Below are 19,392 nucleotides of genomic sequence, written 5' to 3'. Positions count from 1 at the left end.
GTATACAAACATTTGGTAAACAAGCCTACCTGTAGCAAGGAATAGGTTAAAGTTTGTCTATGTACGATGTTGCCGGTGGGCACCAAAACAGAACAACAGTAGGAATTACCTGACTGTTTTACATGGTCACACACAGACAACCCCCCTCAGCGCAGTGGAACTAGTGACCTGTTCTTAACATGTCTGACACTTGACAGGTCCCAAACACTCCGTACCTTGAAAATACACAGACACACAGAGAAACATGAAACACAACCGGGGCCACTCATACTTTTTGAGAGATTTATTTTATATGTACCAGGTACATGACAATTTCAATGAACAGTAACACAAAACAGAAACTGAATTCCTATCATGATGGACCATGATTAGAACTAGAGTCCTAGAGTCTGACAATAAATATATTCGAAGCCAGGCTATGACCTTTGGTCACTGAAGGTGAGACACAGACGCACATTCTCTTTGCAACCAGACGGTGTCCGTTCTGAACGGACCCTTACCAAATAAAACGTTAAAATCTCTTTCCATTGATACCACATCTAGAGTCTCTCTTCGTTCCTTAATTCTGCCTACAAAATAAATGCTTGAAGCTCCACATATACTTGTAGTTTCACCATAGAACACATATTTTCATTGGAATGTGCCACGAGGCTTCAAAGACTGAGTGCCATGCTCTGCAAGCAACGCAATATGCAACAGACAGACGCAAGCGAGCAGACAGACAAGGAAAAATGCTTTTCAAGCATTTTTAGCAACACAGACTGGATAGGTACATTCTCTCCTAGTATAAAAGTACAGTCAACAGACCATTCGCTATTCATCTGAAGGTTGTTTTTGTTTGTTCAAATGGCTCGGCCGCTTAGAGTGGCTAGCCGCAAGGCCTCCGGACAGTTAGTAAATTCAGGCCTTCCAGACCCATCTGTCGTTTGACGATTTTTTCCTGACTTGTGAGAATGAGAACCAAAACCAACGCAACGCAAAAAAATAAAAAAACACACGGAATCTAGGATTCTGCGCAAATATTGATTGTGCTTTGCACGAACAAATTTTGTCTTCCTTGCTGAGCTTTGAGCCGTGAGTTATTTTGTAGATATCTAACTGTACAAGTTTGGAACTATACAGCTGTGACTTTGAACGTGAAAAGGTGCTATTGTATCCTGCCACAAGCCGGCAGTAACTTATACCCGCCCGGCACCATGCTGCTCCCCATTCGCAAGCCTGGACCACAATAATGTCGCCACGTTTTGTGTCGAAACAGAAGCTGGCTTTCAACACCTTCCCGCTCTTGTTTTTGTTTTGTCAAACAGTTTCAAGGCATGGGCTGTTGAAATATTGTTGGCAAGAGCCGCAGATATTTGGGGGAGTTCAAATTTACGTCAGCTGTTCCCGCGAACGTATGCATGCATGCCGGCACATCGGTAGCCATTTTGTGTTGCAATTTCTGTGCGGGGAAATCTCTCCCCTCAATATCTCCCTGAAATTTCTGAAAATCGCAGCCGCTCTAAATTCTACTGAGCACCTTAACATATTCCAAGCCACAAGGTGGTCTGACCATCCTTTATAAGGTAACAGTATTTTGTTGTCTGCTTTAAGTACCGGTGTAGGAACATTAGAACGAGAACATGTACGTTGTAAGCACCCTGCCGTAAGCATCACACACTGTCACCTATCGAGATGAATAACAAACAGTCTGTGGCACGACGCACTTCAGCAAGTCCTTATATGACAACAGTTTATATGTAAGTACTTCAACGTCCGTAAGTCTGGAACTGTTACTACTGGATTTTTTCACCAAACTAAAGGAAATCCGTGGTACACAATACACTGGACTGCTACAATCTGTACGGTACTGTACTGTATTACTGAACCTCTGTAGTGTGTGGATAATATTTCCCATTGAATTGTTGTGCTATCAGAGTCATACATTTCCCAGTAATATTGTAAGGTAGCTTCTATTATAATGAAGATTCTGTTACTATTATCATGTTTTTTTTCTTGCTTTTACTGACACTATTTGTGATTTACAGCTGCAGAAAGTCTGCCGAAGCAAGACTTCTGATTTCTGAAGAAACTGACAGGAATATATAGATAAAACCCACTCCATGATGAGCGGGGGGTTTTGCAACCCTCCGCCCATCCCACTTTCTCGCCTCCTTCAATGATGTAATTCCGACCCATGTAATTACTGACGGAGCTGGTGTGCCCAGAATTTAAAAGATGTTGTTTTTTTGCATTCTCATGCGGTGCCCCTTTTTGTTGTTGTTGTTGTTGTTTTTTCGGCTGTTGTTGTTGTTGTTGTTGATGTTTACAGATTGTCATGTCACCTGCTGGACATACGACTTGCTGGAAAGCGGACATTATTGGTGACTTTGCCTCATTAGCATATTAGCGACTCTCGGTTGCAGCCATTGAGATGTGACGATGACGTTGGAAAAACCTGCTACATTGATACACGTTGATTCAGGTACAGTGGATATTTGTTCCAAACACAAGTCAAGTCTGCCCTTTCGGAAATTTTTTCATAAAATGAGAAATTTCTAAAATACTTCTCTTTTTTTCTTTTAAGTACCATCTCATGGCAGCATCTTAAAGGCACAAGTACGGTAGGTTTGTTGGGCTTGCAAAATATTGCCACTAACCCACCGGCAGTAAACGGCAGCCACACGATTTCAGCATGGGCACCTTTTTTTTAAATAACTTCACATGGATGTTCCTTTTAATGAATAAAATTTTCATTTAGGACGTCATCTGTGACTTGGAGTCCAGATATTCACAATTGACAAATACCCTGCTCATTTCCCTTCCAAAATAGAAACCTTACTACAAGATATTTTCACACACATATATTTAGTGTCTGCGCGGTGACAGACAGTATTCAGTTCACTAGTACTACGTACCATGTGAAGTTATTTTCCCTGTTCGTAGTGTTGGTCATCTTGGATGAACCCTGATTTTACTCTCATGCCTTGCCGGGTCTATACCCTTCTTGCTTTTTGTCTTCTCAGTTCTTTACAACTTCTCTTAAAAAAATTTTCAATGCCTTTTTTCGCACTGTATAAAATTGTACTAACAAGGAAATCAACTTGTAGAAAAGTAAAGCAAATTATACCTTTATCAATATTGCACAAATAAACTTTTGCAAACATACACAACTTGAACAACAATATAACAGTGGTTTTAACCATAATTATACGCATATAGGGAATATAAATAGTTTGATACAAAATCTTTTTCTTTTTAATATCTTCTGCTTGCTGCATGGTTTGACCATGAAACAGCTTTAGCATAGGTAGTGTTGCATATATATCACAAACTTATAGATATCTCTTTTTTTATGAGCCATTAGATGGCTCCACATCTTCATTCTTGACCAGCCATTTTGGCTCCACATTTTCACTCTGTGGACCGAGATTGATAGTACTATTGCTATGAGCACTATTTGTAGCATGACCCCCGCCTATGGCGTGGCCCATGCTACCACTAGTGGTTATTCCATGAGCTTTTTTCATGTGCTTCTCCATTGTACCGTAAACAGAGAATGGCATTTCGCATATCTCACACTTGTATACCTCCTTACCTGCCCGCCCGTGGGTCTTCATGTGACGTGTCAGCTTGCTGCTCTGGGCACAGGCGTAGCTACACATCTCACACTTGTATGGTTTCTCGCCGGTGTGGCTGCGGCGGTGCACCGTCAGGTTGCTGCAGTTCTTGAACTGCTTGCCGCAGAACTCGCAGGTGTCCTTCCGGCTCTTGCCCTCCTTGGGAGGTCGTCCCGGAGTGTTGGGCGTGGAGGGCGTCTGGACCGAGCTGGTGTCCGACTTGACGGAGGAGGTGCCACCATCCGAGTCGTGGTGGGGGTTCAGGCCACCAAAGTCGGCCCCGCCGTTCTCGTGCATGGGGCTGGGTATGGCCGTGGAGCCGAACAGAATGTCTTTAGGGGCAGCATGTGCGGCGAGCCACTGAGAGTATATGTCCAGGCCGTGAGGGCTGTCTTGGCCCGGCTCTAGTTTGATCCGTTTCGTTTGCTGCTGGACAGCGACGCTAGTTTCCTTGAGTGGTGACAGGATGACGTCCATGTTGGGTTCCCGGCGACCGCGAGGAGGGCTGGTAGAGTTTTCTGGCACGTCGTTGCTGTGGTTGGTCATGTTCTCCTCCTCCTCGTGTTCTGGGCAGTCGTCGGGAGTGGAGTGCCCGTCTGTCGGCATGGGCTCCCCTCCCAGGGGCTTACGGCTGAGGTGAGCCTTCTCTGCCATGGCTGCTTGATATGCTTCATTGTATTCATGGATTGCATTCAGACCAATGTCCTCCATGACCTCTCCCAACATAGAGTGCCCCCCACTTTTTAATTGGTTGCTCCCTTCATGGCCCTCTGTCTCGTGGCTTTCACTGGACTCTGCATTGCTCTCCCCGTCTTCACCGTTCGGGGCCATGAAGTCGTCACAGTGATCATTGCCTAAAAAAGACCCCATGTTAGACTTCATGCCCGAGCTGGATCCCGGTTCTGGGGTGCTGGCGTTTGATTGGTCGTCCTCCAGGCTGCTGAGACCACCCGAGCCCTCCTTGCCGTGGGTCTTCATGTGGCGTTTGAGCTTGCTGGCTTGGGTGCATGCGTGGTCGCACATGTTGCATTTGAAAGGCTTCTCTCCCGTGTGCGACCGCCGGTGCACCACCAAATTGGACTGGAACTTGAAGGATTTGCCGCAGAACTCGCAAGATTTCGGCTTGCAAGGTGACTGAGCGCGTGGACCGCCGGGTGTTCCCGGCCCACTGTTTCCCCCTGGCCCCATAAATGGTGGCTTGAAGCCTGGATGAAAGGGCATGTACCTCATGAACCCGCCCCCTTTTCTCTTGGGGGAGGAAGGGGGGCTCCCCCCTCCCCCTGATCCACCCCCTGCCCCTTGCTGCTGGGTTCCAGCCAGCTGGCGCAGCTTCTGGGAGTACGTCGGGAGGCCCATGTCTGCCTGTGTCGGATCCAGCCCAAACTGTAGATGGTGCCCAAACTGTTCGGCGAACCCCAATGGTCCCCCGAGCCGAGGGAAGGCCTCCGGTAGCCCCGGCATCCTACCCTCCATTTTCATTCTCTCCCATTCCAACCTGTCGGGAGGGATCCCGGGGAATATCATGTGAGGGTGGTGCGGATGGTGACCCCTCATTTTGTCTTCCGGACCCCCCTGGTCCCCCATCATGGGGCTGCGGATTTGTGCGTGTGGGCTCCGAAGTACTTCTTCAGCCAGAGGCTCCCGCTGTTGGAAGGGGCTTCTGATCATGGCAAACGGGCTGTTGGTCGGCGGCGTGAGCGGAATACGCTGTGCTGGCTGCCCGGTGCCGATAGTGATTGTATTGCTGGAGCTGACAGGAAGAGGACTGGAACTCACCGGCGTTACGCTGGGTGGCAAGAGGCTTGGGCTGGAGCCGGTCGATGCGTCCAGGTAGATACGCATCCCGTGCATGTTCTGGGCATGTTGGAGCAAGAACCAGGCACTTGTGAACAGCTGCTTGCATGTTGTACAGATGTAGGTCTTCGGTTCTGATGATTCTGTAGCAAAAAAGAAAAAAAAAGACACAATTACTTCAGTGCACTCAAACTATTCGACTCTTCACCAACAACCATACATACATACATACGCACCCCTCAGATACACAACTCATGTCCCATGGTCAAAAGGGAAAGCGAGGATAGATTTGCAGCTTAAACGAACCGGAAAATTCATAGATGTGCGGCAAGAGTCTAAATTTCATTGCCTGCATCTTGATTTCTGGGGAACGTCTAATCTTTATCACTTCTTCGTCAGTCTTATGCGGCCTGAATACTGAGCGTGACCTTTTGCACCAGGCAGTGACAGCGCATGGATCACTGACTGAAAGGGACTGCTGGGATGGCCAGGGACCCAGGTTCAAACTTGACAGAGTGACACTTTGCCGGGCAGTGACAAAAACCCCTGAAACTATGAGGAGGGGATGACTAATAGTGGCTGACAGGCAACTATCATATCCTCGTCCATTCCCGTGTAACGCGATACCCCCGTCCTCCTGTTTAGCATATCGCGGTCTGACGTTCCCCCAAAAAAGTCATCTTCGCTGCAACACCTTCGCCGCAAATCATGCTTTATTCCCTGTTATCTTGTGTGAGGTTTTATGGGCAATCTTTTGTGTATGTTTCACAGAAGGGTTGGGAAAATCATCTGCCCTCCTGCCACATCCGTGACCATGACCATGGTGCCAACATGAAAACAAAGGGGCCTTGCTCCATGCCATACATTTTCTGCTACCCCCTTTATGGCCCGCTGCCTGCAAACAAACCTGTATTCAATAGCCGTGGCTAATGGCGGGGACACAATCCTCCCTCTCACCTTAAGCCCCACTACCAACTCATCTCAGGCCCACATCGTGAGATGGTGGTTTTAATCTATCCCACTACATGACATTTGGAGGGACTTTCCTGGGCTCTCGGTCCCCGAAGCACTTTGCATTTCCCACAAGGCTGAGACAGCCCATGCTTTTAGCCACCAAATGCCAACATGACAAGTTCAGAAAATGTCAAAGGCAGATCTAGTTCTGCCAGGAAACAGAAGGGGCCTTGGTGGACAAAGCCGGGGTCGATGGAGCCACTACAAAGCCAAGTTCAATACTGCTGTGTCCTTCCATCTGCTGGGAGGCTTCTGATAGCATTCCAGTTGAGCCCCCCTTAGGTCTCCCGCTGCGCTCGATAGGTGGCCAGGCTAGAGGAGCAGGGGTCTCCAGACCTACTGCTTGGAATACAACCAGGCTGGGAGGATCAATACTGAAGTAGGATCAATGACATGGGTCAGCTACTCAACACCACAAGCTAGCCAGCCTTCCTCCAGGTAATTACTGATATTCAGCTGGAAGGAAGGGGTCAATACTCAGCATTTCCCCGCTGAATGATCCCGAATTGCAGGTGTCGCGTCGGATCCGTCTCCCCGACAAAAGCCCCTGGACAGTGGGGCTCCCTTCATATCACCCAATTATTTCCCAATCCCGCCAGCCAATTTTGGGGTGCCGATACATTTCCATGATACATGGCAAAAGTCAGGAAATGTTAGCACCTGCCTATTTCACAGCTTCTTCAGCAGATGAAACTTTATTAAACCAGCAGGAATTGGAGTCACCGGTAATGGCTTTATGGTCCACTTCATTGAATCTGGCAGATGAAAACAGAGTGGTCCGACGTTTAATGGTCCCTCTCCACTCCAAATACGGCACCGAGCGGAGCCTGACGAACGCTGACAAAATAATTATAATAATTTATTACCTCCCACATAGACAACACCTCACTTCATTTTTAAACACTTCGGCAAATCTCGGGTTGCAATTAAAAAATTAGACTAATGAGCAGGAGAACGCGTCGTAAATCTTGTCATTTGAATGGAATGAAAATTAACACTGTAAAAAGCCGCGTCTCCCCCAACCGCAAAGGTACTGTTTATCATGGTATAACGTTGAACTTGAGCTGGCACTGCTAACATTTTCAAATGACAAAGATCTCTCTGAGGACCTAACACAATAATAATGGCAAACCGCCCTTCCTTTGATAGATCTCACAATAAGCTTAATGTGACTTTTAGAATTATTCCTCTTATAATAAATTTCACAATTAACATTCACGTAAGCCTGTAAAACGGTAAACTACACTATTACAAGATGGCGGTTACTTTTGGTAGGGAGCGAGCCTCGCGAGTGGAGACCGCTGATTGACGTTGGATACGAGAGAGGGACGCAAACTTATCACACGTCTTTCACGGCGTAACTCGAAACCGCAGTCGGCGCTACCGCCAAACGTGTTGTACTGCCGTACCAGGGAAGCGCACTTGTCACTGTCGTATAGCCCAACGTGTGGCGTATACTTGACAGTGCGGACCACTTCCCTGTAGGTGGGCACAGCACCTTACACATCACTGTCAGGTGCACCTTGATGGGAACCAGGCTTTAAATATAAATCTCCCCACCTTACCTACATTTAATAGCCCTTTTTTGTTGTCTCCACAGTACATTAATTGATGCTAACAGTTTTATTAACTTGATGGTGACATACGAGGCATTGGTGACTTGGCAGATGATAATCTCTTTACCACCACTCCCCCCCATATTTCTTGCCAGCCACTTGCAAGTCCGAGAAGGAAATTGGGTCTGACAATGATGACAAAAGGATGTCCCTACCCCGCTGCCATCGGTAGGGCAGCTCAACAGGAAGCCCAACCCTTACTGCCCTACCCTGATACCCTAGTGGCCACGGGCAGAGTACAAGGTGCCTGGCCTGTCTCGTTTGTGTCAGGACGTGTTTCTGAGATGGAGGAATTTTGGCTACAATGGGGAACAAACTGGCCAGATTGTCTGTCTCAGGGTGAGCTGGATTAATTAATCAAGCAGGCTGGGTGCCTGCACCAGGCAACCTTATTTGTGACCTGTGACTCCTTTCAGAGCAGTGGCCATTAATGACTAACATACTTGAAAGCCCAGCAAAAGGGAGGTTTGACCTTGGTCGGCATGGCGACGACCTCTACTGACGTGCCCCGCATGCTAATCAGCCAGTGCCACAGACATCCCCCACCCGCAAAATCCGAACAAGGTTCAGAGTGGACAGGGCGGACGTGAGTCTATGCCGGGGCAGCTCGGGGCCAGCCCAAACACAGACACACACCGTTGGGAAGTTTCAGAAACTTTCCAAACTTCTCCAAACTACTGGGAGGTAGCAGGACTCAAGGCAAGCAAAACAAAGCCAGGCCAGGCTTCCCGGGTCATCATGTCCAAACTTGACACCTGCAAAACAAGCAGGCTGTTCAAGCCACTGACAGACACAGACCTATGGGCAAACAAAGGGTCCCAGCCAGAACTTGAACTTCACAAACAGTCACGTAATTACATCACGTCCAAGGTCAGGTCTGGAGTCACCCCCCACTACAACTATGCCTGGGAGATCAAAGCACGGGAGGTCGCAGTCCCCCTCATAGACACCCTTGGTCAGCAGGGGCGAAATTTCGGCGGGGAAACAAACGCCAGCTGCGGGGACAGCGCGGCGAGATATGTGCGGGCGAACCTACCCACCTAAAAGCTCGGACAAACACAGCTCTCGCCACACTGTTTGCTCACTGAGACACACCATTAATTCAAAGAAAGCACAAACCACCTGCCCTCAATCCCTCTACACCCCACAATACAGGAACCCCCCCTTTTTCATCCATTCCATTTAATGTTCGCGGTTCTTCCTGCACAGTATCACAGACAAGGGAATCATCATTTTGTTCACGAAATCACCTAGTCACAAATAAAACGACGGCTACGGGGGAAAGTAAAATCAAATAACTCCAGGAATAATGTGGAAATTTGTTCTTCTTACATTTTGTCATGTAATTATAACATCATCAAGACTTTTATTACTCTGAGTCTCTGATGTATTGGGGGAAGGGGGGGGGGGACAAGGGAAAAACTGTTTCTTCAGCACATCTTTTTCCACAGCACAAATGGCTCTTCGTTCTGAGGAGTTAGCCGTATGCTCCAATTTCATGGTTATTGCCCGAACTTCTATTTACAAATTCAGACAGCGGGCTGGCCTTCAGCACTACGAAATTGCAAAGAAAATTGCTCGCCTGAAAATGGGCATTAAGGCTGGCAAAGCACCTGCAAGTGCAGTCCTTCTCAAAGATGGGTTGTCATTTGATATTCAGAGAAATGGCCACTTTGGCATTTCACTCTTAATAAATGTGGACTAAAAATCCCGAAAAAATTATCACCCGAGAATCTCCAATGCGACGGGACGGGATCAGAAATGGACGAGGACGGGCCCGGCAGCCAATCACGCGGCTGCACTACAAAAGCGCTGAAAGGCACAGGCACGAGCAAACCCTGACCTCGCTGTACGTTGCCTGCATTGATATTCAAATCAACTGTATAAATGACTTCCAGAGCACAATGAAGAGCAGATTAATCTGACAGATAAACAAGAACTTGAAAATATTGCCACCCCAGTGGAGATAGTTCCAAGTTCATGACAGCTACAAATTAAAATTGGGTAGAGTGTTTCTTCTGATCTTATCAAGCGCTCAACTAGATGGGTGCATCTGCATATACTTTCCCGGCTTTGCTTCAAGTACAAGTGCAATTAGTCCCAAAAGTGAGTAAAGAAATTATATTACGAATAAACAGAATTTGTTCTGACTAAGCAAGCAATATCATTATCCCGTACATAGATAAATATAACAGAGAAGTGGAGGAGTAATCGTTTCACGGCGTACGCGAAGTAAGATGTATCCTTTTTTTAGTCACCTGTTTTGTGTCCCCCTGGTGCTTTCTGTTCGGGCGTTGGTTGGTCTTCGCTCGGTCCGACCTGGATGCCCACGCTGATGGGTGTTGGGGCACGCCGTTTTTCCGTAGCATTGCGTGAGCGATCCAGGTCTAACCGTTCCTCCAGGTGGCCATCTGTCGGAGTCATGCAGTGTTTCTTGTGCTCGATGAAAAGAAGAATGTCCGAAAGTGGGAAGTCGGTCTGGCATTCCCCGCAAGTCAGCAAGTCGTGGTCTGGTTGGGCTGCAGGAAAAAAACGAGAAGAAAATGCCATTCCGTTAGAATAAGGAACGTCCGCATCCCCCGCAAAAAAAAACTCTCACGCTCTCCGCACTAACTCTTCGCATTTAGCCTTTACAGTGGAAATAAGAAATACGTCTCACAGAGCTACACAAGAAATAAGACGTCTTAAGCAAGTACCCATGTCTTAAGATTGATTCAAGATATCCGACACATTCAGCGGAACAGGAAGGCGTGTGGCGCCATCTTAACAACGGAAAAAATTCCTGTATAGAAATGGCAGGAGATGTGGCACATTACAGCATGCTGGGCAAGGTGCCGCCATTCCTGCGGAGCGCTTACACGTAAGAACAAAAAAACGGCAGATTTGGGTCTTTGTTAAGTCAAGGTGTGCTCCTTCACTCTCCGTCAGGTTTCTTCAAACCACCCCTCCGACGGAAAGTTCGGGACACACGCCGAAGCCAAAAGAAAAGGCGAACAACGAACAACGCAAGATTTGTGTACATACAAAGCATGGTGAGCCGGGAACGCGATGCCGCCATTGCCACGCTACTGACGCTGGCACGTCATTATTACCCATCACACGTATTCCGTACGTTCCCACTTCCCAACAACACATTCATCTCATTCCATCATCCTGGTCCTAGCCACCTCTCTCGGAATGCACAGTTCCGTCAGCTACACACGTAGAGTATCAGCGACCAATTAAATTGTGGGAACTCCTTTGTATTATGTACGAGGTAGACAATAGGCCCTTCCATTCTGTAAATTAGTTAGCACATGCGGGCATACAAAAGGATTTACCGGCTTTATTATGATTTTGACCTGTGGTGATTTCTCAAATTTTCCTTCTTTTTGTTCTCTAGGAAAAGAAATGATAAAAAAAAGGCCAACATTCCGAACTACGGCGGCAAACCGCAAAATCTGGCGCGGGTACAGTGTCCACATCCCACGCGATTTGCCGGAGTATACGCTGGCGTGTGCCGCCATGCCATTTCCATAAGAAAACATCTTCACCAACCTGGACATAACCACTGTAGCTCTGCATTCCTCTAATCTGTTTCTCATGACCCAACTTTCCTCTCAAACTTTTACCTCAAAGTAGACAAAAGTTCTGCAAACTTTTCCAAACAGCAGGCACTCCCTGATATTTGGGCTAAATACTGGGGGAAAGAGAGAGTGTGGACACCGTGTGGTGGAGCATCACCCTGGGTGCCTCTGTCCGCCATTACGGGATCAGCGCCCGTGCCACTATTCAAGCCACGTTCGCCACATCCAAAAGCAAACATCACCGCCAAAGTCACTCTAGCTTATACCTTTTCTCACTAAATTCAAAGGGACTTCTTTCAACTGGTGAAGGGGTGCAAAAGCCAAGGCCAGGGTCAGGACCAATGTTGAATCCAAGAAGAAAGGCATCTAGACAATGCGCACTTGGTCTGTGTGCGCAACGCCGCCATTACAATTCAGGGACATTCATGAGATCCATATTGCTGTTCTGCTTCCGAGCGAATTCAGCCATCTATGACCGGTCATAGCGAGGGATCTCTCTGTGCAGAGACAATGGCATAATCCTTGTTGTCACCTCCAATTTGGTACGTCAGACTTGCTGATGTGATATCTGGACAACCCTACTAATAACAAACCTCGTTCTAATCAATAGATATTTTCTTGGCCGTGTTTTGTTTGATTCTGTGTTTTTGACCTCCATACTGACCATACTGAAAAAATCAGCGAAATTTCTCCTTTTTTCTCTTGAATTTCCTAATTCAGCCAGAGGGAAGCAATGGCCTTGAATTAGTGGTCAGACAAAGGATGATCCTCTCACACCTGTCCTTTTGTGTAAGGTGGGCAAGGACTGTCCATCTTCCACACAAATGAAATTACCTACTCCAATCAGCACTGGGGCAGGTGGTCTTAGAGCCCATTATCAGGAAACAAAAGCACAGCCCGTGCCTGGCCATATAGATTGAAGGTCTCACTCCACATCCTGTAAACATGTCTTCAGCCAGGCTTTGACCCTGGCATGTTTACACAGGGGGATGGCGTCTCTGTCTCTTTTGCGCCAGCGGGGTCAGCAACCAATCTAATCGCCCGGTTCTCTCATTACGGCACGAGGGCCTGAATAATTCTGCCAGCACACCTGGCTTTTCCAGCTAGACATGCCACACATAAACCACTTTACTTCCATTTACCCTCCTGTGCTAAGCCTGGCTAAGAGTGCCGGGGGTTTTTGGTTGCCGAGGCTGTTGCCGCTGTAAACAATGTGGACTGCACAAGGGTGGCTTACCATTGGCTTTGAAAGGGACCATAAGAATGGTCTATCAGATGACAAGTTCAACACCCTTGTCTTTTCCCATGACCCCCTTTTGCATGGTCAGCCCTGTGTTTTGAGGCTTTCAACTTCACCACCCTGGTCTAAGGAAACCCTTGGCACCATTATGTCTTTTCAACCCCCACCGAGGCTTTGTGCATCCCACCTCGGGAAGAATGAGAGAGGCCACAAAGGTGCCTGGTGTCTTTTGAGTGGCACCCAGTTTAGTCTTCAACAAAATACAGGCCCCTCCTGGCATTGAACCTGAACCACATTCTTGGCATTGTTCTGTCTCAATTTAGACTAAGGAACGCCCACAGGGCTGACCTTTGCAGCCACCAGACACCGGCCTGGCCCCCCTGTCCAATACCCGCTGGCCGCGCTGGCCGGCCGGGCCGGCAGGAGCGGCAGACTGGACATGTCACATCCGGAGTGGTGTGCAGTGTTTGGGTACGTGATGGAGGTTCGCCCACGCCAGCTTCAGCCAGGGTGAACTTGGGGCGAAACCTGAGAATGCATACAAGCTGCAGAAATACGTGTTTGTCTCAAGTGCAAGGGCAGGGACCGGGCCCAGCGGCCCTTATATAGCTGAGTCACGTAGCTCCTCGGACCCGCGGCTTTCCTTCCCGCCGGTCCGAGCCGCGTTTTCAGACACATGACTCGGACAGGGTTGCGCTTCGGTATGAGGGGTCACCAGGAAAGCATTTCTTACCCAGACATTTGTGTCCTATCAACAACCACGGGCGGCCAGCCCACGACTGCGCCCGCACGGCCGCGCCGCCCGCGCCCACTACGGTTCGGACAGCTCCCTCGCACCGTCGCCAAGGTGCGGCGGCCCCCTTTGACATATCTTCCATTATCACAGGTGCTCTTTACAAAGGGTAGTGGTCGTCTACGTGCTTCTTTGTTCTTAGCCTCAGGACAAAGTGACAGACACCTTCTCACATTATATATGTCTGTCTGACCTTCTGGGCACCAGTGTCGTACACAAAATAATCTAGACATAATTACATTGGCAAAGCAACCCCACATATAAGCACAATAACGCCCTCTTATCAAAAGGTTACCAGAAACTGAAGGACCCTAGCCTTGGATTTGGGGCGCTATGGTTACTGCCAAGCCTGAGGGAGACCTGACTCCACATCTACACACACGCAGTCACAACAAACTGGCCAGACTTATGTCCAGAAAGTCAACATGGCGCGGAACGGAACGTAAGGTGTACACCAAAAATATGCCACTCTACAGCTTTCTTGTGTGTGTTTGGCTGTGCGTACATAATATGTAGGGTAGTTTAAAGGTACTCCAAGAAAGCACTTTTACCTGTACTAGTTTTGGAAACTATCTGCGACCTACATCTTGACTTAGACCACACCTGTACACTGTAAAGGGGTTGAAAATAGCCCGGGTTTTGTCCGTCTGTAAAGGCCCATCCCTTTGTTTGCGGCCCTACCCCAAGGTCGGGATTAATTCCAGGCCAACTAGTAAGACTGCAGGTCACGTACTACTGAAGCCTGCAGAATTCAAGCTTGACCTTGTCACAGCAAGGTCAAATCCTGGACACTTTTCTCCATTTGTTATTGTCAGCGCTCATTTTCAATTCCTTTCTGCTATTTTGCTTGTTTACCTTTGAAATGTAACATTCTGATTCTTATCCCAGTGTGTCAGCCACGTTCCGAGCCGCCATCGTTGACCTTTGGTATACTGCGAGCGCCTCCTTAGAAGCAAAACTCAGTACAAATCAGGCAGCCAAAATGGCGAGGCTAAAAAACGTCAGTGGCTAGACAATTTCTTTCGTTCCGTTTTTAGCACCGAGAGTAGAAGAAACCGTACGTGACGCAGATTTCTCGCGAAACATGACCGCTGCACCTGCGTGGCGGTCCAGTCCGGCGAACTCTCGATTCGATTTTTGCTGGATTTTAAGTCTACACCGAGTTTTGGATGAGGATTTTCTTTTCCTTTTTTTTTTAAACCGAAAAAGTGTCAAGATGCACGCCGGAATCCCGCTCATGTCCAGTGCAGCCACAGTGATGTTCCGTCCACAATGGCAGCGCAAGCGGCTGAAAGGCCATTTTCCCTTCTTGAAAGGCAGCCACGAAGGTCAAGACTCAGACGGAAAATTAAAACCTGACTGCCAACTATTCCAAAATCACACTACAATTCTTAGTTCCAAAAATCTCCAAACCGCTTCTCGAAGATTTCGGCGCAACCCGTGCTCCGCAATGCGACAGCAGTGTCCAACAAAGGTGAGCGCCTGGCTACGCCACCCGCGCCACGCCAGAAAAAACAACAAAAATTAGTGCCCGCCGTCTGAAAAGGTTCAAATAACTCCGTCTGAACCTGGCGGGTCACATAAGAATACATAGCCTTAACCTTGGAGTCAACATTGTCCCGCAGAGAACAAAAGGACAAAATAGGACAAAAATTCTCAAAATTTCCGAGTGGACAGCGCCCATGCACAATTCAAGATGGCGTGAGGTGCACAATGGCCTGTATATCCTCGCCACTCAATCTAATTGAACTACGTCTTCTGTTTCAGAAAGGACGTCGGGGCCACTGACCCCGTTGTGTACACAGCAAGGGATAGTTATACAATTTTGAAGACTATTGTACTGTTTCTAGGATATACACACACTGGGGCGACACACATTGTACTGGCAAAGTGGGCGCGAACGTGCCCGGATCTCAGAATCAAGTCCACGACTGTTTGGAATGCCCTCAGGGGTAAAAGATCACGGGCTGCTACAAACCCCTTTATCACCAGAGAAAAAAGGGACCAAAACAAGAGAAATTTCACTTTCAGGGGTCCTGCACTCTTAAGGGGGAGGAGCTGTGTTAAGGGTGCCCCCAGTGGTGGGGAGAGAAAGCAAGTCCAAGGGGTGACAGGCCGGACAAGGTGTGCTGTAGCACGGGCGGGCTGCACGTCAACACTGTCTCAATAGGCGACACGCCATCATGCCCACTACCATACCACTTGACCAACTGTCGTGGGGCCCTGTCCAACACACTCTCCGCACAACCCAACATACACACCCGCACTCCAACTTCCACTCGCCGCCCCCCACTAACAACGGAACCAAACTCACGTTCAAGTAGTCTCTTCCGAGGCTGCGGGTTGTCCTGCTTTCGACGAGACATAGCTGCGACTGGGGCTTGGGGGTTAGATGGATATAACTTACAGATATTATGAACAAAGACCCAACATGTCCATAATTGAAAAATATAAAGATGGCGGCCAGGAGGAATTGTGGGAGCGACCTCGACCCGTGATGCTTCACGGTCTTCCCTCAAGTTCTAGTTCAACGGTTCCCTTTTTTTTTAAATACTCCACGCGGCTAATTACTCAACATTGGCGCGTCGGTGATGAATGGATTTTACTTTTCTTCCATTCGCGCCAAGCAACGTAATTGGATTAAAATTTATATTTCGGCATCGATTCCGCGGGAGCCGGCGTATCCAAGGCGCGCTGGGACGCACTTCACTTTCGCTTTTTTGGCGGGAATTCGTTGGCTGAGAGAGAGAGAATGGCTCTGGTGTCGTCTGTCCCGGGGTTGTAAAAAAGTGGATCTAATCCGGCTCGCTCCGTCCCCCTTTCACGACAATAATGTGCACGAGTCACGCTCGGAGGCTCTGAATGCCGGTATTATCGCCGGATGACAGTGGCGCCTAATGAGTGGACCGGAGCCCGGCTCTCTCCGCAGCTCGGCCGACACACGTGACCGTATGACCGTGCGCACCTGTCCCCCTGTGATTTCAGTGGGGAATATTTTTCTCTGGCCGTGTCCCCGTGTCGTGCAAATGGCCTGTCAATCACCGCCATCTTCCCGAACGCGCGGAAATGGCAGCCATACACACGGGGGTGGGTCGCGCGACCTGGGTTGGCGGGGCGGAGGCCATGTTTATTCGGGCTACATTTTTTACCGCGCTTATACAAACTACATAATAAAACATACACATAGCAACGCTCTAGTCCCGCCGTGTATATGTATATACATTGCTTGTGTCCAAGAGTAATTGATTTTAATGATCTTCGCACATGACTGCTGTTGCTGACATTTATAATCTCTCCTTGACTGCTTCCAAGCATCACCTTCTTGTCAAAAATATATTTGAACATAAAATTGCAGGTGGATGAGATGAATGGTGACAAAGCCTCAGGGGTAGAGGTGGTAGCGGAGGTGACAACGCGACGGTCGCCATGCATACAAAACAGGGGGAATGACAGTGCGACAGTGGCGCTGCGTCTAAAGGTGGCACGGCGCGACAGTCGCGCTGCATACGTAACGACGCAGCTCAGCAGGTGGCTAAACCCACCTGACGCTGACAAACGTAAGGGGTACCCCGTTCCTTCCACATCTTGTAGTGTATACATGACAAAGTGACAGTCCTTCCCCCAAGGGACAGTCGCCAATACGTGCCGTCGTGTCGCACCAAGCGCGACAATTTTCATCAAAATTTCCCCCTCTCGCGAGCAGAAAAAAAGGCACTTGAGGGACACGTCGGGAAATTGTGCTCAAAATTGTCGCGCACTCTCCTAAGAAATCCCCCAGGCACAACTCTCCACAATGACATAATTTTATCATTCCCGTCCCTTCACAAGGTACCCTCTCACAGATAGCGGAAATATCATCACTCTTCCCCCTATCTCCCCATTGCAAGCCGGGAATCGGAGAGTGTACTGTCACAGAGGCCAAAATCTGGCCATAATTTACATGAAGAGATGAAGATGTCTCGGATGCCAGGGTTGACACTGTCCATTCGAGCGTTTTTAATGGGCAGGTGCATTTGCGTGAGGCACCGGCCGCTGCAGGCATACTGAGGGGACACTAAACAACGTCGTTTCATTTTGCGCACGCAGCCGAGCATTCAGCCACGACGCTTACGTTCGCATACCGTGGACATAAATCATTACAGATATTACATATTTTAAACCAATTCTCCTTAATGCTGATTAATTAGTGTGGCAATGTCTTTCCTTGTAAAGGGAGAACAGTGCTTGTGATTAGCGGGGTTGGGCAGGACGCGCCTCCCGATCAGGTTGGGAACTCCCCAACGATGCCTCCCCTTTCTTTTCCCTTTTTTTCCTTGTCACTTGGGAAATTTCCAAATGTCGGGTATCTTTACTACTTGCCTTGACCCAGGAGTCCTTCTTCCCCGACCTGGCGCCCGTAAATCACGCTATTCCCCCGCACCTTTAACCCAAACCGGACTCGGAGATCGCCCGCCAGCTCCAGCCCAAAACATGAGGGATAGCTAGTGGACTTCATTGCCGCACTTACCACACGATTTATTATTACTAAACCGAAATAAACATACCTGGGTGAAATGAGAAATACTCTGACGAACGTAAACGATGGTCAAATGACTTTCATTTTAAAAAAAGAGACATTGATACCCACATTGGAATGAGAGAGGTGTTGTTTTGTAATGCCCGGTCGGGGAATAATAAGCAAAGGTTGAAGTGGGGGAAAATGTCTCTCCACAAATGTCACGTTTTGTGAACGGTTGGTTGAGAAGGGTTCGCGACCCCTTGAGACCGCGCTAACGAAGGCTGCGAGTTCTTAACGACCAAGACCTTTGCTGATGCAATTCCACCCTAAGAGATGAGGTCTGGGAGAAATCTTGTTTTGGTCAAATTTTGAACGTGCTTAGGTGATAACGGTGGGTAATGGTGGCTGTGACCGGGGCTGCTAGCAGGGGCAGTGGGGGCCATCACCGAATAGAAGCACGTAGCAGGTGACCCGGCGGTCACTCTGCCATCTGCGCACGGTGATATCAAACCCCTGTATGGGGACCGACAGCGAGGGCCACTGCCATTGTGAAACCCTATCCGCCTTTCCTGAAGGCAAAAACCCCAGCCGTCAAGTTCACCGAGAAAAAAAAGAAAGTTTTCTCCTATCTGAAGTCCGCCGTCGCAAAGCGGATATCCGGAATACTGTGAAGCAGAGATCTGTAGATATAGGTGATATAGAAGCGGGGACCTCAGCCCCCAGGAATGTATATCAAGCACACATACACGTCTGTCCTATACAACCTTTCTGTCCTAACTTTGCATGGCCGCCGGCAAGATCTTTGATGAATACCTGTGGAGACCATTACCATTCAGTCGCCACCGGTCTACGAGCACAAAGGATTGGAGAGAGAGAGGCGGCTAGGGCGGCTTCAAATGACTACCTTGAACTCTGGCAAAACATTACAGGATTTGGAGGGCGTGTGTTTTTTGACTGGCAGACTTATTCGTACAAAACGTAGATTACGTCGAAGACCATGTCGTAAATTCACAAACACCACGTGAAAAAAAGTTTCGCTACATGTAACTGAGATGGAGATCATTCTTTTAGATCTTTTTCCCTCATTGGAGTGTGTAAGACTGACAAGAGAACAAGTTCAGATGTCAAGTCAAACGGCTAGCGAGTGAGTCATGCTAGCTGAATAAACACAGTATGAGACACTTCCTCTGCTTACGGTCAGTCAAGGGGAGGCGAGCGGCACTTCGCTTCGACGCTTTTCCTGACCAAAGCACTTCATAAACCCACGCAAGA

General features: G+C 48.4%; 1 protein-coding gene across 2 annotated transcripts; it reads right to left on the bottom strand.

The window, feature by feature from the left end:
* Positions 1–268: 268 nt before the first annotated feature.
* On the bottom strand, positions 269–16,219 carry LOC136432286 (B-cell lymphoma/leukemia 11A-like). Of its 2 annotated transcripts, none has more exons than XM_066423446.1 (3): positions 15,937–16,219; positions 10,282–10,542; positions 269–5,536 (listed from the first exon to the last, which is right to left on the bottom strand). In XM_066423446.1, the coding sequence occupies exons 1-3, from the start codon at positions 15,986–15,988 to the stop codon at positions 3,333–3,335; spliced, it is 2,517 nt and encodes an 838-aa protein (XP_066279543.1). In that variant the 5' UTR covers positions 15,989–16,219; the 3' UTR covers positions 269–3,332. The 2 variants fall into 2 exon arrangements, with proteins under 2 accessions (XP_066279543.1, XP_066279544.1); XM_066423447.1 differs by lacking the exon at positions 15,937–16,219 and adding an exon at positions 11,048–11,180.
* Between the last annotated feature and the right edge of the window lie 3,173 nt (positions 16,220–19,392).

Source organism: Branchiostoma lanceolatum, chromosome 4, assembly GCF_035083965.1.
Source record: "Branchiostoma lanceolatum isolate klBraLanc5 chromosome 4, klBraLanc5.hap2, whole genome shotgun sequence".
NCBI classification, from domain to species: domain Eukaryota; kingdom Metazoa; phylum Chordata; class Leptocardii; order Amphioxiformes; family Branchiostomatidae; genus Branchiostoma; species Branchiostoma lanceolatum.
The sequence above is the reverse complement of the archived record's forward strand: the minus strand, read 5'-3'. Positions and strand labels throughout refer to the sequence as shown.

What these genes read in the sequence shown, in the direction of transcription:
- LOC136432286 (XM_066423446.1), bottom strand. Translation starts at nt 15,988, where the DNA reads ATGTCTCGTCGAAAGCAGGACAACCCGCAGCCTCGGAAGAGACTACTT. An exon ending in TCGGAAGAGACTACTTGAAC is followed by an intron (nt 10,543 to 15,936) that starts GTGAGTTTGGTT and finishes TTTTTCCTGCAG; the next exon opens with CCCAACCAGACCACGACTTG. An exon ending in ACCAGGGGGACACAAAACAG is followed by an intron (nt 5,537 to 10,281) that starts GTGACTAAAAAA and finishes TTTTTGCTACAG; the next exon opens with AATCATCAGAACCGAAGACC.